The sequence below is a fragment of the Vanellus vanellus genome, assembly GCF_965231255.1.
Source record: "Vanellus vanellus genome assembly, chromosome: 11".
NCBI classification, from domain to species: domain Eukaryota; kingdom Metazoa; phylum Chordata; class Aves; order Charadriiformes; family Charadriidae; genus Vanellus; species Vanellus vanellus.
In genome coordinates, this window is record NC_138916.1 from 2,215,542 (window position 1) to 2,240,534 (window position 24,993).

The following is a 24,993-nucleotide window of genomic DNA, read 5'->3' on the forward strand; positions in this document are numbered from 1 at the left end:
TCAGAGAAAATATAAAGCAGCTGACTGCTTCATTTCTGTCTCTTGAACCAATTAACTGAAGTAATAGAGTTTTCTCCGAAGTTGCTTTTTATTATCTTCCTCTGCTAAAAGAGTGCATGTTCATCAGAGCAAGAAACGATCAGTAAAGTGCAGATAGGTTACTACAAACTGAGATCATAATATCAAGCTGCCATTTGGTGCCGTCATGTAATGGTACTAACTCAGTAATTCTGTAAAGCTTAATTTTCAAAATTAAGAGATGATGTGTGAAGGGAAGTTAATGAGATGAAGAAAGATGTAGGAAGCTAAGGACATGATCAACATCGAAGCTGAAGCCTATGGATGTGTTAATGGGAAATTACAGTGAAGTGGTGGATGCCAGCCGGAGGGCAGTGGTTGACAGCAGTGACTGGTGATGTCGCAGGGAAGTCGCTTGGCTTTGCATGGAGTTGCTTGGAAATGCCACTAGTAGGAAACACGTAAATTTTTGGGTGATTCAGAGGTGGGTAATTTGAAAAAGTCACTTAGTGTGGCTTCAGTGGAGCTGTAGGATGTGAATATCATATCCTCAGTGGGTGCATAGAGATTGAATAGTACTGATTTTGTTGGTATTATTTATAACAGGTGTTTGGAAGCTGAGAAGGATCTGGGATCCACCGGTGTGGGTTGTACTGGCCCCATAAACCATGAGATGGCAAACGGCAGAAACCTACCATGGTGTGATTCTCTCCCAAACCTCAGGGGATGGCAGAGGAGGAGAGTAATGGATGGGTGGTGTTAGAGCGATCTGTTTAGCTGCTTATACTCTTCTTCTCCCAGAAGCCCTTATGTTCTGTCTGTAATCGAGCCAGGGAATATTAGATTACACAAAAGTTTTCCAGCAGCTTCTCAGAGTGCTCAGTCAGTGGTGGTTAAAAACTAGCAAGTTTGAAGATACCCTCTTTAGGAGCTCACATCCTGGAAGTACTCAACACTTAGATCTCATCTTCTGTATTCGGTTCCTGGGAATTTTATTAAGCTGCTAGTTTTTCTGCTTGTAAGATTTCCTGTAATTGTCTCCTGAAAGAATAGATGTGAATGGATCTTGACAAATGAAGGTTGCTCAGTGCACTAGTGAAACAATGCAAACCTACAGTGATAGCCTTACTGTAAGATGATTGGGGCTAAAAGCTGATTTAAAATACTTTCTGTTCCCTCTGCTCTAAGGTTACCTGTATGGGGCTGGAAGAGATGCGAGTGAAGAGCAGTGGTCTTCAAACAGAGCAGATGACATAGTTATTGCAGAATTTCAGGCTCTTGTCCACTTTGTTATACCCTGACGAAGGAAGGAGCTGTATGGTGCCTGCTTTATTGCCTTGGTTGCCCTTGTTCTGTGTCGTGGGCAGAGAAGGAGCTGCTGTCCTTCAGAAAGGAGTGTCAGCGTGCAAACCTGTTGGGTTTTCAAGTAATTGAAGACTCTTGGGGGGGTTTCAGCTCCTGCTCGGTGGTGGTACTTAATGCAATTGAGTATTGCCTGTTTGTATCGGCCTTGAGGTTTAGGGCATGTCTGCCTGTGCATCACCTCCATGACCTAGAGTCATCTGGAGAGAAGTGGGGAAAAGCATGCACCACATCTGATGATGCTGATCTCCAGGGCGTTGATGAGAGCTACAGCTGAGGCAAGCCAAAAATCTCTTAATTTATGGAGAAATCTTTTAAACCTTCTCATGGTGAGGTTGCTCTTACTCTACATGCTAACGTAAAATGTGACATTTGTTGTTCTTTCATTAATGCTTCCTTCCATGGTGTGTGTGTGGTGACAAGCTTTGGAGATGCTGTTTGATCCTGCACGTGCTTGGAGGGCAGCTGGAATTTCCACTTGCTGCTCTCCTATCGGGAAAGGCTGGGGTTTTTGACCGAATAAGTATTTACAGTGGTGGTGTGACATGCTGCTTTACTGGAGCAAATATTTGTGCTGCTTGGTTTCAGGCAGGCAGTAGCTTCTGAGCTGTTCTTTTGATGACCCTTTGCTCCTCCACCAAGCAAAACTCTTACTCTTTGCTGTCAACTAGTGTGAAACCAGTTGGTTTCCTTCTGCTGTGGAATTTAAATATGGTCTCGTGTCACTTATGCACCCATGGAAAATAGCTGTGGATGTTGCTGAGGTTTGAACCACTTACAGATGTCTCAGGCTTGGGCAAAGCCAATGTTTTTAGAGTGTCTACTTTGATTCATGAGTTCAAAAGCCCTTGTGTAGAAAACCAAACCAAGTCCAAAAAAACCTCTGTTACTGGGATATAGATGGTGCAGTTGGGATGAAAACTGTTGAAATGCAAAAGCTGCCATGTTTAGAAAACAAAACCAACCATGAAATGGAAAAGAAACAAAATGAAGACTTTGTCAGTACCGTGTCTCAGAGGCAGGAAAGGATTATGCTGGAGAACTGCACTTAAGTTCTTCAATGGTTTTTATCTGCAGGGAATGCTGAAATTGAAACAGGAGCTTACTCTCAGCACATGATGGGAAGCTGAACTATAAAATATGCTTTTGTCGGTAATAACTGCAGGAATTAACTGTGCACCTTTTCTTGATGGATGAAAACATGAATGGATCAAGTACTGCAAACTGTCATTGAGCAAATTACGCTATTGGAAATTCTGATTTAAGCTAATGTCCCAATAACCTTTAATTTATAATTCACGCTTTTAAGTGCATCCAGATTCTTCCTTCCAATTCATAATTTTTTATTTTGACAGCAAAAAGAGTTCAACTCAGATATTAGTGACCAAGCTTCCAGTTCATTTAAACTGTATTAAATTAAGAGGGTTTATTTCAGTTAATAAGGCTTCTTTGGAAAAGTCCAGGCCTTTGCTGGGTTTCCCATCCCTGTATCTCCCTCTTGCATTGGTGTGCCTGAGCATGGCACCATAGATAATGATAATAAATGTAAATACCACTGGTGAAAAGCAGTGGTGAAGTGGGATCTGTTTGAAGCATATTTGGGACTTGGCTGCTTTGTTAGCTTTAAAAAAAAAAAAAATAAAAATTCACTGTTTCTCTCCGGGCAGAGATTTATTATGAATGTTTTGTTAGCGAGATAGTTGTGACAGTGTCTCTTTTAAATTGCTCTGAGAATTTCAACAAAATGGCTGCTTTCCTCGGGTGTCGTTCCTATCTGGATATCAACAGGCTCGCTGCCCTGAGCTCGAGGCAGTCTTCCTCGGCTGCAACATGTAAAATTGAATAGGTGGCTGTTGTAAACGAGATCTGCTGTTTCAGCTTTCATCAAACCACATTTGGAGGAAAATGGAGCGTTTGAATGTGGTTCGCTTTTCCCTTGCTTGCTGTCTGTTTCTGGTTGCTTTACTTATTAACGTTTTTCTTTGTAAACAGAAAATAGCCTTTGTAAAAGCACGCTTCTCCCTGCTGCAGCTTCAAGCCTAAGTAGTAATCCCGTCTGAGCAGCATCGTAGCCCGTTCATAACTAATCTTTGTGGTGTAAGAGTCGTAGACGATAGTCCTGTGTGCAAAATGAGAAGTCCATCCAGTTTCGGAACAGAAACTGTAACAAACCAGTGCTGTGTAATCCAGTGGTGCTTAAATATTCTGTTAACTTCCACAGCGCTGCATGGAGCCAGTGTCCAAAGTGATTGCTGACGGCTTGTACAGCAGCGATGGGGCTGATATGGGGCCATAGCAGAACTAGCATCCAAACAAGGGTTTTGGTGGTGTTTTAACCCCCTATGGCCGAGTTAAAGGACGTAGCTGCTCCGCAGTAGCTAAGCTCTCATTGTGATAGATGCTGTGATTTACTCCTCCATAACTGCTCCCAAATAATTGCAAGATAAGTGTGTGCATGCAGGCAATTAATGCGGAGCAGCTGTTACCGGGTGCCTTGTTGGTGTGCCTTGCCTTAAATTAGAACAATCCTTAATGCCAGAGGTTTTTGCATTTGTATTTAAGTGTGGTTTACATTATGCAAACCAAGCCTCTTAGTGCTGCCTCCCTCCCTGTCTCCAGTCCTCCCTGCGTAATGCCAGCTCAGGTTGTATTGCTGTCTGCGCTGCCTACCAGCAAGGGCAAATCCTTGCCTTCTGTGTCAATAAAACAACTAGTTAAGTTTTAAATACAAGATCTTGGATGTGGCAAGCAGAGAAAGCAGGCAGCTCTGCTTTTTCTGGTAGGAGCTTGTCATGCTTCTGGGGTGTGTGTGTGTTTTTTTTTATTTATTTTTTTTTAAATTAACTTGTTGAACAAATACTGCTGTAGCTAGAGAAAGCTGAAGCCAAACAGCTTAACCCCCACACCTTATTTGTGGTGTTATACACCGAGCCAACAGTGCTGGTCTCTGAAGTATAATCCTAAATAATGTGCTGTTATGTACACAGTGGGAAAACAGCTTTCTTTTTGTGATGGTGGCGTGGTGGTGGTGCCTAATCTAGGGTAACTTGTTTTGGAAAGCTGGGGAAAATGAAGAAGCCACAAATGAAACAAGACCCTCTTTTTCATGGTTACTTGTCCTTTGGTGAGTGGTATTTGCTGGATTTGCCTTGTGGCATTCGATAGTCACTGCAGACCCCTTTAGTTCCTTATGAATATGGCATAATTTATCCTTCAGTGCAGGGGGAACCTGTCTGGCGTCGCCTTTGAAAAGAAAAGTCAGACAGAGACCACTACCTCAGTTGCCTCCTACCTATTATTCACTTAATAGGCTATTCCCAGAAGTCTTAATACAGTGGCCAAGTGAGCTGCTGTAGCAGAAGGTAGGACAAGACTTGAAGCTAATTTCAAGCTCTTGTAATGCTCTTGCTTGAGAAGTGAAGAAAATAATGTATCTTTGTGCATCCTTTTAGCAGATCTCTGGTCTGAGTGGAGAATCCTTAGGTTTGAGAAGACAGTATTACAGAAAAAGATGATGTGGATTGCCAAATACGAAGTAACCTAGAAAGATCAAAAACTAAAGCCATGAAAGAGTCTGCAGTCCTCCTCTGGGAAGCTGGAGTAGCCTTTTGGTGAAGCAGACCCTTAAATTCCTGTTCGGCTGCTTGCTGGCAGGACTGACTTGAAAGAGTTGAACTGCTGGCTCCCCTCCATCTGCAGTGCTGGTGCCGGCTCTGTGCTGCTGCGCTGGATCAGGGATTGATGTTGCTGGAAAGCTTTTTCTCAAAATCTTTTTCTTCTCTTTACTCAGGGTTCCATGCTGGTTTAGCATGGTTCCTGCCTGGCTGCAGCAGCTTGGCAGTGTTGGCCGGGCAGAGCGCTTGTCGGCCCTGCTGTGAGGGCGAAAGGTGAGGCTGCATCTCCCCGGGAGATGCAAACCAGGCATGGACCATCCTGTATCCCGAAGAGCATCTTGCCCTTGCCTCTGGGTCTATACTTGGTGGATCCACATTGTGATGGCATAGCGAGGTACATCAGCTTGCTGCTTTGGCTGAGAGCTAAAAAGAGAGGGGAAAACAGAATCATAGAATGGTTTAGGTTGGAAGGGACCTTAAAGATCATCTAGTTCCAACCTCCCTGCCCTGGGCAGGGACACCTCCCACCAGACCAGGTTGCTCAAAGCCCCGTCCAACCAGGCCTTGAACACTTCAAAGGATGGGGCATGCAAAATAACTCCATCAGAGCAGCGAGGTAGTGCAGTTTGTCCTGGAGCTGCACCATCGCTGCTTTTGATGCAAGGAAATGGGTAGATGTGCCTGAAAATAGGGTTGTCCCCTTAGCAGGCAGCTGTTAGCCTGACACCTGCTAGCGTGCTGAAGGTCGGGGTGCTCTATCACTGTCTTGTCATGGCTGGTTGATACGGTTGTCAGCCAAGCACCTCCTTGTGTTGTTAGTTAGGAGCTTGGGTCCGTATCGCCTGGGAGATTTGTTCAAAGAGGGACTGGGGCTGTGTTTTCACAATACAGAGTGTTTGGCAATACCTGTTTCTGGGTTTCATGCCCCATACTGCGTAGCAGATTTGCCGTCCCAGCTGTTTATGGGGCTCCACATGGACTGGATCAGGGATCTGGTGTAACCTTTCTAAAGCTGCTTTTGTTCACATGGGCTTTTCAAGCTGGAAAAAATTCTCAATTTGGCCTTAAACAAGCTGTGCTGGCATTAATAAGAGTAAGAACACACTGCAGTGTGAGAGGAGTGTCACTTTTTATAGTATAAGCCACAAGACTAGTTCTTTGTGCTTAAGTTTTGACCCTGGGGCTGTATTTCAGTGAGTGTTTTGTTGGTGTCCCTGCTGAAAGATGCTGTCCCTCTTGTCCCCTCCTGCCCTCTCCCTTGTGCTAATGCAGCTGTTTGTGTGGTCAGGCAATCAAGCAGATTGGGGAACTGATTCATTTGGGGGGTGGGGGGGGTGGGGAGGCAACTTAAAGGAAAAAGCAGGGGGAGGGGGGGGAAGATCTGTTTCTGAGCCAGTAATTTGCAGTGTTGCAGTGTAAGATGGCTGTACCAGCCTGGGTGGGTGAGCGCAGGACATGCAAGCGTGTGGCTGAGGGTAAGGATGGGGCAGGATCGCTGCTTTGGGTGGCAGTGTTAGCTTTTGGCAGCTTCAAGTTGTAGCTGTAGCCCGTGGGCACAGAAAATCACATTGCTAGTTTATGTCCTACTTTTCAACAGCTTCAGTGTCCATTGAAAATTTTGCCCGAAGGCAAACTTCCATTTTGGTGTCAGATGGCAAAGTACACATAGTCGCTCACTGTTGCCTCTGTTGCGTGTAAGTGGTCCTCAAACTGAGCTGAGATAGTTTGGATTTGGGGCCCTAAAACGCAGTTCTGGGGTGTAACAGGAGACATGTGGTTTGTTAAGTTTCTCGTTTGACCAAACCCTTGGCTGATGATATGGATTAAGTTGGAAGAAAAAGTGTATGAGTGAAAACCAGCTTTTATTTCCCGTCCTATTTCTGACCTTTCTAGCCTGTATTTCTTCCCTTAGTTGTATAATTGCATAGTATTTGCTGAACCTCAGGGTGCTTTGGGAACATCTGGAGACTTCAAAGGACATTGTCATCTTATACTGGCAGCCGGTTGCTTTCTGGGAGAGCTTTCAGCCCAAGTGTTTTGGTGTTCAGGGATGGGGCAAACAAGAAATATTCTTTTTCTGCATATAGTGTGGAACTTAGGGCAAAAAAATGAATAAGATGGATGGCAATTAGCCCTTCCTGCACTTTACGAGCATCCTTGGGTTTACACTGTGTAAGCATGCTAGACAGGGAGGTGGTGGCACATGAGCATTGGTTGTGAGAGCAGTAACTTAAATCTTCAACTGTATTCTTATTTTATATAGTCATTTTGCTTTACAGAGCTTTTTCAAAATTTTGCTATCTGCCAAGTCAAGCTATTTTCCAGTATGTGTCTAATAACATGTATTGTCTGCACAGATTATGTTATCAGACACACTGATTTCCCGATTTGCTTATTCCAAACTCTGCTTGGTGTTCTCGTAACAGTATAGCAACTTGGTCAAGCAATTACTCATGTATTTATTATTCTTTTTCTTTCTCTTTGTCTAGAATCCAGCAACTATCACTCGAATACTGCTTAGCCATTTCAACTGGGATAAAGAGAAGCTGATGGAGAGGTAAGCAGCCATCTTAACATGCAGCCACGTTTTGTTTCCGACCTGCAAGAAATGTTTATTACCAGATTCATGTGAGAATGGATAAATCTCTTGTGTGAGCTCTAAATATTCCCCTTAGACTTTACCATCTGAGAGTGACTCCTTTTTTTAAATATTAATAATGACTATTAGACTTCAGAGAAGTTTTGGAAGTTAGTTGTCCCTTGGAGGAAGGGACGCTTTCCAGTTTGAACACATACAGGCACAGGATTTTCATGGGCTCTGGAAGAAAGCAAGCAGGAACAGGTTCCTGTTATCTGGCAACTGTTCTGGATTTGGTTGCTCTTGCATGTCATTCTAGTATGCGTACTCCTGACATGTTTATTTGTTAGTCTAAATGGTTCCTGACTGATAAAGGTACTGCTCTGCCTTCCTTGTTTTCGTCTTTGCAGCTTTAGGGTTTTTTAGTGTGTGTGTACATAACAGCTTGAATTTTGCCTCTTCCCCCTCTTTGGAGCAGAGCATTTTATGGTTATTTCTCATCTTTGATTCTCAGCTCTTGGGGAATGTTGCTGGTAAAGGTACTTTTTATAGCGGAGGCCGTTGTGGTTTAACCCCCGCCAGCAACTAGGACCATGCAGCCATTCACTCACTCTCCCCTGGCCCCAGCGGGATGAGGACAAGAGGGAGAAAGAGGGGAAAAAAAAAAACCAACAACAAAACAAACAACCATGTGGGTTGATATAAAGACAGTTTAATAGAACAGTAATGGAAGAGGAAATAATAATAATGGTAAAAGAATATACAAAATGAGTGGTGCTCACCACCCAATGATCAATTGCCGATCCCAAGCAGTGATCATGGGTTCCTGTCCCCCGGCCAACCCCCGTTTATATACTGAGCCTGACATCTATGGTATGGAATAATATTCCTCTGGCCAGCTTGTCCTCTCTGTGCTCCCTCTCAGCTTCTATAGGAAACCAAAAAAGTCCTTGACTTTAATGTAAGCATTACTTAGCAACGGCTAAACCAATATGTGTTATCAACATTATTCTCATACTAAATCCAAAACAAAGCAGCTACTGGGAAGAAAATTAACTCTGTCCCAGTGGAAACCAGAACAAGGTCAAATCCAGCTCCAGTGGTAATGTGCTTGGGGATTTTTTTTTTCTGTGCCAGTGTTGCTGTTGGAGAGTGAGGGAGCTGGACAATTCGGTTTGCTTGTACAAGCTTCAAGAAGGGGGGGCACTCAGTCTGTACCAGGTACCGCATAAAGGCATTACAGGCAGTTACTGGTTGTTATAGTCTTTGCTGGTCTTAACAGCTATTACGAGACAGAATCGTGTGGGTTGGGGGTGAGGGCAGAAGGACTCTCTGCCTGGTGGGATGGTTCGTTTGGCCTTCTCTCCATTGCCCTTTCCTTTCCCTGGTGATCAGGAGATAGGATGCTTTGTAGTCTTCAAACCGTGTGCAGAAACAAGTGATGGTAGTGCTGTTGAATTGATAAATACCTGTTAAGGGCCTGTAGGCGCTGCGGGCTGAGCCCCTGGAGTTTGATGCTCTTTCACACAGGGAGCAAGCATGGAGGAGCAGCAGCTTTTCAGTCTGCTAGTGGATAGTTTTGGAGTTTAAATATTTCCACTCTCCTGGGATAAGGGATTTAGGACACCTTTAGCCCCCTTTGTGTAACGCTTTTCAGTTAGTGATGGCTCTCAGGTATCTCTTATTTTGTTTGGCCTAGATTTTTTTTTTTTTTTCTGAAGGGATTATATTATTTTAAAGCTTTCTTGTCTTTGCTTTTTTCCCTGAGATTGACCTCTTTTAGTTAACGTTGGAAGTATGAAAGCTTTGTGTTACAAATATAGTCACATTGAGGCTATTTAACTCTGACTACAACTGTTAAGCATTCTGATTTAGTTCCTTCTTTCTATCATGTGTCTGTTCACTTCTTTGTGTTTGAGTTTCTTGTGCTGTTTCTTTTGGTCAGGCTAAAGTTCACTCTCCTTGACTACCTCCGTCTCACTTTGAGATACCTCTGCATAAATGTACTCAGATGTCATCTGATATTCAGTAGGTTTTTTTAGCTTGTTTAAGGCTGCCATCAATTAAAAAATAAAAATTGAAATTGGGCTGTGGGGTTTTTCAAAGGAAGCTGTCAGCCACTCTTATGTGAGGTATTATTGTTAAGGATTTTACAGTTTCCAACCAAAACATTTTAGGTGTGCATAAATATTTACAAAGTCCCCAGGTAAATATTTACTCTTGGTACATATTCATTAAAATACTTATCTTAATTCTATAGGATTGTTCCTGTGAGTAATGTAGTACGTGACCCTTCCTTACGCAGACCTATTGCACACTAGTTGCCGTTTTGGTGCTGATGTCCTGTTATATTAGAAAAAAACATTAAAACATCTTTCTCTCAAGTAGCTGGTGCTGTTTTCTGTCACTTCTTCACCAAATAGCTTCCACCAAGCCCTTTGCAGAGTTCCGCTGATGCTCAGCTGGGTTAAAGCAGGAGCAGGAGGCTGGGGAAGAGGCTGAGAGCTGGCTCGTAGTGTTCAAGAAGATTTTTGTGATGGATGCGGTAATAGGTGAAGGCAAGGGTGGGAGGCAGGAGGTCACTTCAGTAGCCAGGGTGCAAAACAATCATGTTGAAATAGGGATGGAGCTGGAAATGATGCCACGAGCTAGCTACGGGTCACATCTTTTTGCTGAAATAGAGGTCATTCTTGTTCAGATGAACATGAGAAGCTGATTAAGGCCAAATTTAGGCTTAGTTAGTCTGCCAAAACAGAGATCACTTTTGAGACTTGTTTGACTTCGTGTGTGTCCAGCAAATCTTATTGCGGATTTGCGCTGGTGTAAATGAGCTGAAAAACACTGGGAAGCATTCATGGTGTGGTAGGGAGGCATGCTCTAATCAGGCAAAAAAATAAATTTAAGCACTACTTAATTTTTTTTTTTTTTTAAGGGAAAGAACCCAAACCTTACATTTTACTTGAAAGTAACACTATCCATTCACTGCGTCTTCAACATCTGACCAAAAAGTAGTCTTGTGTCTGAAATCTCCAGCTCACAACCCTGTATTGTGCTGGCTTGCTGGTCGGCACGCAGCCATCGCCGTTTGGGCTAAACCCTGGCAGAGCCTGACCCCAGAGCCGGAGGTTCTGCTCATGCTGCGGAGCCAGCAGGTAACTGCTGCTCTCGCCCCACTCGCGGGGCCCCGGGGAAAAGCACTCGCACACACTGTTCTTTCACACCGATTGAATCCATGTTCTACAGCAGTGTTTGAGACTTATATATAATTTTTTTTTTTTTTTTTTTCCCCTTGGGGGACTCTAAACAGTGGAACTGGCATAAATTTGGCCTCTTTTACTCCTGATAACCATTAGGAAGACTTCCCAGGAAATTCCTGTTGTTGCCTGCAGCCTGGGTGGGTTTAATGCTTGCGAAGATGTAATGTTTGGGTGCAATTTTGGGTGCTTGATTTCACACCAAGTCAGAGCTTGAACGCAGTTGCTTAATGGCCTATATTTACAGTACCGAGCCAGTGTCTGTTTTACCTTAGTTCATGGTGAGTCAGCGTGACCTGACAGGCAGCCTTATCAAACTTTGCCTGTAGTAAAGCAGATAAATGAAGTGGCTTCTTTTTTGATAAGTGTTAAGTGTGGTGAGGTCTGAGCTTGTGAGATGAAAATTTCCATGTTTTAAAACATAAAAAAAAAAAAGCGATGAAGAGGTTTTCTTATTGTTATGTGTATTTTTAATAAACAGATTACTGTTGTCTGTGCCAGCTTTGTCATGGAATAATTGCGTTATTAAGAGGGCAGATATGTTACAGGTATTTATTCAACTTACAATGAAGTAATAGCCACAATTAAAAAAGCCTGCCCTATCCCACTGGCGGGGCATTAATTGACTGTGTCTGAAAGCAAGTGTTTTGGGGTGGATTTGTTTGTAGGGTGGAAGTGGGTACTGGAGGAAGTACTGGAGTTCAGCTTCTGCTATGCTGCATGTGTTTTGGAGAATAAAGATGTCAAGTATTATGTTTTCCTCTGTCTCACAAGCTTGGTTATTAGGGATGGGAGACCTTAGCAGGTGTAGGTTGGGCAGGTGACCCCAGAAGTAAGTGAAGGAAGTGCTTTAGCTTGTAACTTTGTCTTGGTTACTTTCCAATTTTACTATGGCTGATAGCATCCATCCCTCCCGAGCGGAGTTCTGGGGATGAACCACCCCATGATGAAGAGACTAAAATGCAGCTTTCCTGCTTTATGTGCCTTCCGCTGGTCATTTTTTAAAAAAGAAAAGTATTTCAGCATGCAGCCAAAGGCCTAATTTAATCCCTGGAGGTACAGACAGAAGTACTGCAGTCCCTCGTAGGTGCTTATCTCTGTGGCCGTGTGTCTCTGGTCCCTCTGAGCAGAGGACGGATGCCAGGGTGGCCCCAGTGGCTTGGCTGCTAGCCCAGATTGCCTCTTCCCCTTGCATTCAGGGTCTGACTCCTCTCTGTGGGTACCTGGCCGTCTGCTTTCCTTTGGGCAAATAAGTGCTTAACGCGATTCAGCAGAGGCTGAACAGGTGAAAAATTGTATATGGCAGGCTTTTTGCTATGAAGATATCTTTTACTGCTAGTATACTGATTCTCCGACATTCACAAATGCCCTTTCACTAAAGTAAATATCCCGAAGTGTGTACTAAGAGCTTTTTTTTTTTTTCCCCCTTAAGTGAAAAGGCTTTTTATCTTTAATACTTCCTTGGACAGGATTTGATTATGTCTAGAAAATTGTGATTAGGCAGTTACCAACAGCAGGAGGAAATTTTGAGGAAATAAAGAATCTGACAGCTTGATCCCTCTGCCAAAAAGACCTGATGCTATTATGGACTTAGTGTTGGTAAGCAGTGAAGAAATTCTAGAAGAACTTGAAAAGAATTTGCTGGTGTGTCTGTTCATTTTAAAGTAGCAGAGAAAACAACTTTGTGATGACGAGGATCCAGATGTCATACAGGAGGGGAAAAAAAAAAACAAACAGAGAGCTGGGATGATCCTAGCAATGAAAGTGGAATAAAGTGTCACAAGAGGTCTCATCAACAGAGAGATGGAAAAAGAGCTCTGGAGAAAGGTAGACATCATTTGGGAAGCGTTAGATCTGCAGGAGGAATGTTGGTGAAATTGTATGCGATTGTATGAAGTGGTAGTGAGATCTTAACTGGGGTTGCATTTGTTTTGGCCTCCTTGGGTTCAAGAAGGATGAATAGAGTTGGAAACGAGTGGTTGACAAGGTTTGCTGGGACAAGGCAGTGGAGAAATGTCATGCGAGGAGCTTATCTGCTCTGTTGGGAAAGGAGGCTACAGCTGCTGCCTCTGAATCCTCCAGCGGAAGAACATGGGAAGAGTGAAGGGAGATCTGCTTGAATGATGGTCTGAGGTGATGCTTGAACAAGTGGGAGAAAAAAAAAAAAGGTGTGGTAATAGGAATTGAAGAGTTGTTCCTAACCTTTGCAGGAACTCTTTTGACTGGGCCTTTGGTGTGTTTGCATAAGGAGTGGTGGAGCCGTTAGAGAGGTGTTGGACTTTATTCTGCAGTACCCATCGCAACTGTGTATTTTGAGGGAGATCCAGGTTCTTTTCTGTGTTTTCTAGAGTTCTTATTTTCCTATTGCCCAGTGACAGCATGATTTTGAGTCTGAGACACATAACGTGCAAATAGGTGTGGAAATTACTTGCTCAGCACACCCTGGCACGGCAAAGAAAACAAGTGCAGTAAAAGAAAACAGCATGGGGAAGGAGGAATACTCGATACCCTGTTTCTCCTCAACACTGTTGAGGTTTACAAGTGGTAATCCCAAAGAGCAGAGTGAATACTGTAAGAATTAAGAGTGCAGCAGAGTTAAAAAGGCAAAATGTAGCCTTTTTTCCCCTTGGATTTATTTTCTCCGCCCTTTGCGTGGCCCTGGCTGAGTCTCTCAGCTGCCTCCTTTGCTTCTCCTGGGTAAGTGTGGGAGAGACCAGGCAGTTCTGAGATGGAAACCATTTACTATGAGCTGTGGCTGTTGTACCAAAAGGTAGGCACCTGCGTATTGGTGCTTTGGAAACATTAAATTGGTTACAGACTCTAATATATGCATCTTAACTTGAGTTACCTTTATCATTAGCTTTTAGCTCCAAGAAACACACAATGCCAAATTTTCTATCTGTTATTGGGAAACTATGGAAAGCCTGGGAAGGAAATGGTTGTTCTGAATTAGTTACCCCTTGGTATTCAGAGGGGATAGGTAATTCCAGGTGAAAAGCAGTTGCTGGTGACTTTCTGTCCATATTTCTTTGTGTAGGGCAGTAGGTGTTGTGGCTCAGAAGAGTAGCTTTTGCAGGGATTTTGTAAAAAATAGAACTGCCTGGTGCAAGTGGTGAAGTCAAGTTCCTGATGTGGATATGCACCCTTAAAAACAGCCCGCCATTACAAATATCTCAGGTATTTCCATAAGCATTTAGCTGACCACAAATGCCAGCATTCTAGTTGCATCATAGCATGTGTCTTCAAAACTATTTTCTTTGCAAACATCACACCCAACTGTCTGCTCCTTTCAAACGGAGGATGTCCTACACTGGTTGTGCTGCACGTAAGAACAATTTGAAGGCTGGAAACCTTCTGCAGAGTTAATATTTATTCATGACTCTTTAATATTGCCTATAGTGGGACTGCACTGAATTCACTTGCTAAAATTGTCTAGATAAAAGTAATGCTGAAGGCAAACAAAATAACTTTGTTGAGTTAAATCCCTGCGCTAACATTGAAGGACAGTGGCAAAGCCTCGTGTATACTGCAGTGCCAGAATTCACCACCACCTTCAAAATTCAGTGTCTTGAAAATTAAGATATAAAGTATGTGAACTGCATCAAGAAACATATGAACCAGCAACGAAATTAACCCTTTTTAACTGTATGTCAAGTCTTGTCGGTAGGTAGTGCTGTAAGAGAGCTGCTGTGGATTTGGAACTTTTAGGGAGTGCTGCAGGATAAGACCATGTAACCAGAGGCGTTTGAGGTTAGATGTTGTATACCAGGCTCGGTCCCAGATTTGAGAGATGCCTAATAACTTCTTTCCCCCAGTGGAAAGTCTTGGTTCTTTTCTATCTGTTGGTGGACAGCAGATTCTTATTCTGGTTTGGTTTGTGATGAGTTTAAGTACCTGCCATGTAAAGACTCTTAATCTTCAGTCTTGCCTGCTTAGCTACAGGGACAGTTGTCAGCTGCGAGTAAATTTGCTGGTCTTAAATGTGACTGCACTATGGTTAAATGCGTTTTGTTTTCCTTTTTCCCCTAGGTAGGTGCCACCTTATTTGAATTTAACTCGCTGATGATGGTGGGGATGGCTTTTTTTACTGGCATTGGATGGGGGGATGTACATGCAGGTTAGCTGGCTAATTAGATTTGATGAGTTCTTTGCAGCTGCTGCAGGCCTACTCATGGTTCTTTCAAATCTGGTCCTCCTTACCAAGTTGCAGAGCTTTCTATAAGACTAAACCAAAACAGTATTTTTTTTTTTTCTTAAGGGAATAGGAATTAGTGTCTTTTATCTCCCCCCAACTAATTTTGCATCCTCCCTTCCATGAGAGATTTAACCTTTGGAAGCATTGTAAACCTGGAGTTGTATTTTCTTGGAGGTTGTTAAAATGTCTCAGGGTGACTGGAGACAAAAGATACCCAAATGGCCAGGATTTTGACCCAAGAGGTGGGCAGTGCGTTAGCTCTGTTGCATGCTTTGGACATGGGTAAGGTGTTCAGTGTGAAATTGAGGATGGGTCTAAATGGAGGTCAGAGTCCTGGTCTGATCGAGACCTGGTCAAGCAGCAGTTGTTTGCAGACTCTGGAGATGACTGAAGTGCGTGAAACATAGCCCTGCAGTTGCCTTATTGGAGATCAGTGACCATGCCTAAGTGTTCCATCAGCTGAACCAAGTGTCTGACCCTGCTGATGCATTTCTCCTTGGATCAGAGAAGGAAGTGCCAAAATTGAAGTCCAGGACATCTTTGGGGCACACTTAATGTAAATCTGAGTACATGGAGGAAAACATGAAGTACAGGACCTAGGGACCTGCTGAATCATGAACCGTGACTGACCGCTGCTTCCTGCCTCCTCTTTAATGTGTTAGTGATTTAGAATATTATGGGAAAATGGAAGGCTTAAGCTGAAAAGAGAATCGTACCTGGGGGCATCAGACCTGTGCTTTGGGAAGGTGTCCTGATACCTGGACTGTGAAGTAAGATGTTCTTGCTTCAGTTTAATGCAAAGAAATCACTGTGGAGAATCATGAATTACTTGAAATGCAGCTGAAGAATTGAAGGTACCTGAGTTTTCAGGGGTGTGCAATTCAAGCCCAAATCTCTGAAATGATGTAGTTGTCTGTTATTCACCACTATGGTCAGGGCTCTGTTGTGTTTTGTTAGTGAAGAGTTTGTTAAAAGTAGTGGGGGTGTGAGATTTTTGAAGTGTTAAACCCAACTTTGTACATTGAACTTCCAAACAGAATTTGAAAAATGACTTCCAGGGAAGATAGTTAAATTTTCATTCTCTTATGTGTGTTATCGCAGGTACTTCGATGGCAACTTGGAGAAGCTCTTTGCAGAGTGTCATGTAATTAATCCAAGTAAAAAGTCTCGAACGCGCCAGATGAACACAAGGTCATCAGCCCAGGATATGCCTTGTCAGATCTGCTATCTCAACTACTCAAACTCGGTGAGTACCTGGCAGCCACGGCGGTAGCTGACCACTAATTGCCCCAACTCTGATCTCTGAAAGTTAACGTTTTAGGCAGAAGTCTAAGGACGCCTCCACCAATATTTAAAAAACCCTTTGAAATGAAACTGAGATTTCACATGTTTCATTGAATCTTCTAATCTGTTGTAGACGCATGAAAAACAGTGTTCAAGATTGTTTCTTAATGCAATAAACTTTGTCTTGTGTGCTGCAGCTGATGCAAGAAATGCAGTAGGGGACCACAGAACTATGTAGTGCTTTATGCATTTTCTTTAATTCTTACTGTGTGGTTTGAGAAACCTTTTTTCTTTTTAAACAAACCTTAAACAGTGTCAGTTTACCCAAAATGGGATTGTATTTCAACTGAAATCATTATCCTGTCTGCAAAAACCTTTGAGGATGCTGGGGTCTGGGCAGCAGTGTAGTAACGTTCTTCAGAAAAAAGTAAACAGCAGATCAAGTGATTTTTATTTTTCTTTTTTCCAAAGGTTAGATAGCAATTGAGACATGCAAATAAATCATACATGGAAGAAAAAAATATGTGGAAAGCATGATGGTTGAAGGGATTTACTTAAATAGTATGACCATACAGGAAACAGTTTATAAGAGTAGTAAATAAGGATGTGAAATAGGCAAGCTAGAAAGCCTAGAATAAAACTAAGTAAGACTAGGAATAAAATAAAGTTGTGCTGTTCGGAGAACACAACCCATGCGGATATCTTTAGATCTTTATCATGTTTCTGCAATACCTTCTTAATCTGAGAAAGATTGGGGTAGAAGTGCTTGCTGGGGCTCTAAATTAGACTTCTGGTTTGTGGTAAGGTTGGTGATGGTGCTTTTTTTTTTTTTTTTTTTTTTTTTTTTGGTAGCTATTCACATATTCTAACCTTTTTGATACACTAATGAGAGGTCCAGGCTTCTGCTGTGTTTTGCACAGGCGAGCAACTTGCTGTGACTTTCCAGGGGCAGGACATAACGATGGGAGATCCTGGAAAAAAAGGAGATTAGTGGAAAAAGCTCAAACACGAGAGTCCGTTTGTGGCTTTGCCAAAAGGCAGGGTGCTGACATGCGTGGGGAATTCTTCCTTTACTGAAATTTACCATTGGTGGAGCTGTCCTGACCCTCCAAAACACTGGAACAGCTGCCTGACCCTTCAAGAGCAGAGCACCCCTTACGCAAGGCTTCCACCCTTGCTCTGGGTGTGTTTTATGAGCTTACTTTTTGGCAAGAATGGAAACCGTTTTGAGCTTTGGGATTTAGGAGTAGCCTTGAATAATGTACCCTTGCTGCTCTAGGCTGACTGCAAGCCTTTTTCCTTGCTCGGGACCAGGCAGAGCAGAGCAAAGCCCAGTTTCAGGCAGCTGAGATTCTTAGCATTAAGATCACTATTGCTCTTGAGCCAGTAACCACAAGGCTTCGTGCATCTCCTTTTAAGCCTTGTGTGCTCTGACTTCCTTTTTAGAGAATAGCTGCACAGGAGAATCGATGCTTGCTTTGTGTGAAGAAGTGCTTTGCAAAAGAAAAACAAGCTTGAGAAATTAGTTTGGCCCCTCTACCTTATGCTAAAATCCTACTGTTTAATCACTGCAGACTTTCCACTTTAGGTAGTAAGGAAATAATTTTGATTTTGGGCTAAGCAACATTTTTTAATGAAAATGGGAGAGGGATTGAGGGGGGAAAAATGGGAGGAGACATCTTCAGCATCTTCATGTCCATGTCCGGAATAGGTCCTCTTGGAAGTTCCAAATTTAAATTTCATGCTTTTAATAATTTGTTCTCCCTTGTTTTTAATGTAGTTGCTGTGCTGGGTGGGAGTGATATGCGCAGCGCTCACAGCTGACAGGCCTTTCCTCTGGCTGGGGGGTACATGTGCTGCCTGGGAAGCAGCTTTCTGGCTACTGGAAAGGACGGCACAAAGCACACTAACACGTCTTGGGTTTGTGGTTTGAACAGCACATTAAAAATAGTAGTGGCCCAGTTATTAGAAGAGCAGTTTCTTAGCTGGAGCAGGGAGATGTTGCAAGTTTGCAGAGGTGTCTCTAAACTGATTTAAGAGACAACAGAGGGGAACCTCTCTGTTTCTTTGCCATACATAAAAGTTGGAGCATATAGGAAAACTAGTGTTTATGATTCCTTCATTAAAAGGCTGTAGCACTTCTGTGTCTAAGGTGACTGTAAACCATCTGGCTTGAAATCTGTTTGAAGCTGTTTTGGTCAATGTGAATTATAAATTCTTGGATAAGTTATATTCAGTACCTAACCTAAAATCTCAGATTTTAAGTCCTCTTGCAATGGTCTGCTTTTTTTTCTTTCCCCCAAGAAAAAGCTGTATTTTTTTTTTTTTTTTTGAGAGCCCCTTTCAGCCTATAGAAAGCTGGGAGCTTAGAGTAGCACCTGTTAAGAGATTTTTCCAATGTACAACTATTACTGAAATGTACGAGTCTTGAATATTCACTCACTCATGGGGTCATTGCCGGTGGTATTTGTCTGCTTCTTAAAGCGTGTGTAAGGGAATTACAAGGTCTTTATAGCTCTTCAGTCATCTCCAAAGAACTGTGTCTTGAGGTTTTGGGAACCACCTGCAAAATGTGGCTTTTGCTCTCAAGGCAGCCTGGCACCCTGATGGCTGGAAAACTTGAGGGAGATATTTCAGTCCCTCTAGATCCCCATGAACCAGGATCAAATCCCAGTGGTTATTTGGGGCGAGACCCTTACTGGTGAGGATGGGAATTGAGAGGGTCATGGCTCTGCCTACCTCCTCTCTTGCATCTCGCCCTTCATGCCCTGTTTGAGAGCAAGGCTGCTGGGGTGGGGGTGTTTGGGGAACATGGTGCTGTTGTCCAAACTGTGTGTTTGTCCTAAGGACGTGCGGAGGAATCAGTCTGTCAGTGCTGTCATCGTTACTGAAGTAAAGAAAGCCTGAGTGAGGCTGTCACGGTAAACACATCTTGGGGCAGCTGATCCCTTCTTTGATGAGTTTGATGCTGCCAGAAGAGCAGGGACAGGTATCGGATGGCAGCATGCTGCTGCTAGCGCGTGGCATTGCGGGAAAAGTAGGTGATGAGTATAGATAGGGTGAAAGTAGAGCTGTCCCCTGTGATAACGTGCTCTTTCAGAAGTCAGTTACCCTTTACACTTGGTGGTTTTATGTTGGCCTTCTTGCTTGCTCCCTTGACATCTGCTGTCAGCTCAGCCAAAAATAATTGGGAACTCCCTCAAAGTAAAGAAACGAGTTGAAAGATACTCCGAATTCTTTGCAGCCTGCGAGGAAGCGTGGTGGCTGCCTTTTGTGTGGGCATTTAGCTAATCTTTTAACTGCCTGAAGTAACTGAAACGAGTCTTAAATGAAGATACATGCTTACCTACCTTCTCTAGTGCCTCCCTATGTGTGCCTGCTGCAGGAGTATTTAGGTTCATTAAGGGATGATCCCCTTGTCCATGCTTATTTCCCATCACATGTGGAGAAGCCATAATTCTAGGAGAAATCAGTGCCGTCTTCAGGCTGTGTGCTGTTGGCTTCCCGAAAGTTACAGACGTTGGGGCTTTTCCACCACAACCCTTCATTTTCATCTGCCCAGAGCACCTGTGGCTGCCCCATCCCTGGAGGTGTTCAAGGCCAGGTTGGATGGGGCTTGGAGCAACCTGGGCTGGGGGGAGGTGTCCCTGCCCAGGGCAGCGGGGTTGGAACTTGATGGCCTTCAAGGTCCCTTCCAACCTAAACCATTCTATGATCTCCAGGGGACGTCACTTGGTCACAGCACTGTCTGGAGCATCAAGTATCTGAGTCAGTAGTGCTTCAAAAACTGGAAGTGACTTTTTCTGGTCAGTTTTGGAGTCAGTATACCTTGGCCCCATAGCTGTCTGCCTTCTCTCTCCTTGAGCTGCAGTGCTGTCAGGACGCACCACTCTGATTTTTGTTGCAAAGAAAGCAAAGGTTTGGGTGGGAATCTTTCTTTTTACTTGGAACAGTCAAATGCCGGGGTCACGTGTCCCCTCGCGGGCTGGTCAGGTCCGATTTAACCACCTTTGCCGTTCCTGGTGAGCGCTCTCCGACAGGGAAGGGCAGGCAGAGTTGAGCCCGCTGGCTGCGGCGTCACAGCACGTTTCCAAGCCTCAGGTTCAAACCTGTGCCTCTGCTGATGGCAGGAGTGCCAGACGAGAGTGAATCACTCAATGGTGAGGCTGCGGAAAGAACGTGCTAACGAGCACCTTCCCTGCACCATCCAAGTTGCTGTAGCATCGGAAGACGAGCATGACCCAGCTAATACACCGGTGTCGGGTGAACAAAATGAGGGACGTGGTGGCCGTAGTCTTGAGTCTTTAATTTTGGGAGAATTTTATTTTCTTAAAATAGACTCCTTTTCTTAGTTAACAGCATCCTGCTGCTCTTTGGGGCTTTTCTGCAGAGGACAACCAGGTTTCGTTCATTTGTGGCGTTTCATACCAGTTGATGGTATCTCAGGGTGGAGCTCTTGTTTTACCTTACTGACTGAGAAAACACGATGGTTTGAAAAGCTAAGCCGTCAAATAATAACCTGCATAGCGGCATGAGTGAAGTGTTTTAAATACAGTTTGTCCTTGTCCCTGGCTCTGGGTATAAAATAACTTTAGGATGACCTGAGAAAAGTAACTTAATTTCAGTCTTTCCTCAGCGGTGTTTGCTTCTCCACCCCTTGTGTAACCATTCAATCCCAGATGGTATCTCGAAATACTCAGCGTAGATGATGCATGCACAGATGAAGGTGTCCTTGTTGCTGTCTGCAACAGCTACTCATTATTGAATTGTATTGAGTAATTTACACCTGCCAATTAGGATCTTTAGTGTCTTCATCTGATGAACATCTGGGTTTCAGAGGGAACTTTACCAAGCGATTTTGGCAAACTTTATGCATACGCATTAAAAGTGTTAAGTGCACACAATTCTTTCTATCTGTGTTGTTTAGTGCTCACCCAGAAATGCAGACTGCTCGCTGATCACTTGCTGTTTCCTTTACAAGAGGGAGCTAAATTAGTGCCTGTGCATAGCTGGTGTGCATATTTTGGGACTTCTGGGCAGCACCCATATGTGGTAGCAAGCCAAGTGGGGAAAATAGGCGGAAAGAAGACTCCGTATCATCTTATAACCGTGACCAGTTCGGTGGTGTTGCATTTATCCTCATTTGCAAGAGTAAAACTGGGGAGAGCCATGCCGTGCTCTATACGTGCTCCTAAAACAAGGATCAATTTAAATGGGCAGGCAGGATGGAAACGTCAGCCACACCTTTCCTTGCTGCTAGGGCTGGGGATTAAAGTCTGGCTTTGAAAGCGTGACTAAAGCTGTGTTGGCAATGTTCTGTAGCGGTGATAATACACAATAAATAGGAGCGTCTCAAGTTTGGTGGGGGGGATGAGAGATGAGGGGAAACTGCACAGCATCAAGAAGGGTGAAATGTTCGAGTGAATCCACGTGATAAAATGATCCGATATCCTGTGTTCTTTGTCATTGCAGTACTTTACTGGCCTAGAGTGTGGACACAAGTTCTGTATGCAGTGCTGGAGCGAATATTTAACTACCAAAATAATGGAGGAAGGCATGGGACAGGTAAAATGTCAAGTCACCTACCTCATGAACATAACCATGGAAATTCTGTGTGCTGGAGAGGAAGGGGAAAGAAAGGGGAGAATTCTTCTCCACTAAAGTTTAAAAACCCCAAAAGAACAACAAGGAAAACCCAAGCCTCAAAGCTTTGGGGGTTGCAGTCTTTGACATGGGTGAAGCCGAAGAGAACTACGTGGAGTTAGTGCATTCATCTCTGCTCTGGGTGGGAGGAATAGTGCTGTGCACAGTGGCACATCTGGGACGTGATGATAGAGCCCATGTACTATTTTTGCTATGGCTTGTAGTGAAGTCTGTTGCCTTGCAATTCTTTGTGATGCAAAAATAGGATAAACACTTCCTTTTATGACCTTTTTGTTGTTTTGGTTTTTTTTTTCCCAGACCATTTCATGCCCTGCTCATGGCTGTGATATCTTAGTTGATGACAATACAGTTATGTAAGTATGATGAGTTGCTACCTCTTGGCTTTCCCCTCTTTTTCCATTTTGTTACTTGTGTGCTATTCAAAAAAACCCGACAAACCTACACAGAGGCTTTAAGGCAGCAGAGAGGTTGGTCTTGAACTGTTTATTTTGATACCGGTATGTCTCTCAACTTCCTGTTCTGGTCTGAAAAACCCATGCCATAGTACTTGAAGGAAAGACTCCTTCACCTATTTGGTCAGCATGACAGCGGAATAAACACCAGGCAGTCTTTCCAAACCCTGTTCAACTGCTTTGTGCATTTTGTTTCCTTTGATTTATGTAAGAATTTAGGACTTCCTCCCTAGGTCAACCCACTGGTTCACCAAGTCCTATAGCTGTAGTTAATATGTGAGTCAGAGGGAAGAAGTCCTATGTAGGGCGTGTTTCATGCCCTCTGATAGAAAGCAGTTGACCCTCAAACATAAGATTTGATTAAGCTGGTATGTCAGCCTGTGTCGCTTTGCTTATTAAGTTCTCCAGCTGTAGGATGACTGTTTGTACGTGGTGGAGCAGTGAATTCCATGAGCTTCCTTCGCTTTTATATTGGATGATGTTATTGCATGAGTAACATCCTTCGTAATTCTGAACCTTGATTAAGTTCATTTTAATTCTTCATGCTAAAAAGCATCTAAATAGAAGCTTATTATGTTACCTTATTCCTTCCTTCCTGAAGTCTGACTCACTCATTGATATTAATTTGCTGGTTTTTATATCGGTTGCTTTCAGACTAGTGATTTCCCATACCCCTCTGCATTGGTTAGTCATGAAGTGTAGGCTGCGTGGAAGTGGAAGTAGCTGAAATGTTTTCGTGCCCTGTTGAGAGGTGGCTTGTAGAGTTCAGTGGGTGGAAACTGAACAGAAGTTGGCATAGTATCTCGAGTGACGTGATTGAGATTTTTGTTTACTGGAGACTGGACTCAACCTGCAGCTTTGTACGCCCTTCGTAGGAAATTTCTTGAGCGTTTTCTTGATTGCAGCAATTTGAATAAGCTGTTCAAATAGTATGTGTAGAGTAGCTGAAATCATTGGAGGCCATGGTTGTAGCAGTAGCAAGGAAAGGATGGAAGGGGAGAGCAGTGCTGGCTCTTGTTGCTATGGCTTCTGTTGCTATTGATTGATATTAGTAGCAGGTCTGACTAGCCTTATGTTTCACTTCATGGCTTTTACAGCACAAAAAACCATGACAGTGGGGTGAATCTGTGCAGTCTTCACACCCTGGGCTGTGGGATTCCCCCCAACCTGGAAGTGGCAGAGATACCTGGGGCCTATGACAGCAAAAAGGCACCTATGTGGTAAAGCAAACAAGTTCTCTTTGTCTAAGTAAAACTATAAATGTTTTGTGGGGGTATAACCCCACCTTTCCCTGGTCTTACAGGGGACACCTGGGATGCCTGGAGGAGGGAGGTGCTTTGCTTGTGTGTGTGGTTTTTTTTTTTTTGTTTGTTTTTTTTTTTTTTTTTTGCAAAAGCCTAATGCTTTCTTTTAAAAGCAAACATAGACAACTGCAGCAGTCTCATGATGTGGCATGAATAAAACCGTAAGCATTCCCAACTGGAATCTGCACCCCTTCCCATGTCCTTAATTATTCTCTTTTTAGATTTTTTCCTTTTTATGAAGTCTCCAGCTCTAGGTTTCCAACCTACAGGAACTCAAGATTAATGTGTAATGTATAGACACATTAGTTTTCCATCAGAAAATCAGAGTAGATAGGCCAAATCGTTCGTTTACTCCCTTCTCAGTACTCGCCCTTGACAAGGCGGGACATCTCCAAGTTGTGTTATCTCTGTATGAGTCCAAACTCAGCAATTTGGATCACTTTCTGGGATTTATGAGTATTTATCTATCTTATTGTCCATTTTCCTTGTTACTGTTGAGCTTAAGTAGGAAGGTTGAAGAGAGGGTCCCTTTCAGCTCTTTGAAGACCTTCAAACAGGCTGAAGGTAATCTGTTTCTATCCCTTGTTCACCCTTGCTAATGCTGCTGGTAATTGCTTTAACCTACATGCAAAGATGTTGATTTCATTAATAAGCAAGGCAGGCTGACTTTATTACTGCTGTGTCTAACGGCCGCTGCTCGTGGGTGGCAGCAGTCTGGTAGGAACTTCTGAGAATCAACCCACTCGGTGGGAATGGATGGATTTTAGGTTCCCGTATGGAACGTTGCCTCATTTTTAATCTGCCTTTGCATAACTGCAAATACCAACGCTTCTGCGTCAGATCAGAACGTAGTCAGGTCTTGAAGTAATTCCTTTGGGAGGATGTTTGACATCTCACATGATGTGGTTTGCCAATTCTGCTGATTAGTGGCTTTGAGGAGTTTGCATTATCAAAATGGAACAAAACTTAACGGTCTGATAAGGGATTGCTGCTGTCTTTGGATGAATTTTTGAGATTGTGTAGTTGTGAACTGAGCTGCCAGAAGAGATGGAGGGTTGTCTTTGTAAGCAGTTTGCTTTTCCAGCCTGGCCTCTTCAGTGCGGTTGCTTCTTTTATAGCTTGGCTCACGGAGGATTGTACCCCAAAGGATGGTTCGTGGGCACTGGGAATGGTTCTCACCTCTTAATCTGTCAAGTTTCATTTAATGTTTGTCAAAAGACAATAATATTCAGAGCAAAGTTCTTGAAGGTGGGGTGCTGTGGAAGTGC

The 24,993-nt window shown here is 43.4% G+C and overlaps 1 protein-coding gene across 5 annotated transcripts in view; it reads left to right on the forward strand.

The window, feature by feature from the left end:
• ARIH1 (ariadne RBR E3 ubiquitin protein ligase 1) overlaps positions 1-24,993 on the forward strand; it is a 61,663-nt gene that overhangs the window by 18,014 nt on the left and 18,656 nt on the right. For 4 of the 5 annotated variants that reach the window (XM_082488809.1, XM_082488808.1, XM_082488806.1 and 1 more), the window contains exons 2-5: positions 7,484-7,551; positions 16,123-16,267; positions 21,778-21,870; positions 22,267-22,322. In XM_082488809.1, the coding sequence (XP_082344935.1) occupies positions 7,484-7,551; positions 16,123-16,267; positions 21,778-21,870; positions 22,267-22,322 (362 nt within the window). The remainder of the gene's footprint in view (positions 1-7,483; positions 7,552-16,122; positions 16,268-21,777; positions 21,871-22,266; positions 22,323-24,993) is intronic. The other variant, XM_082488807.1, reaches the window with a different exon arrangement.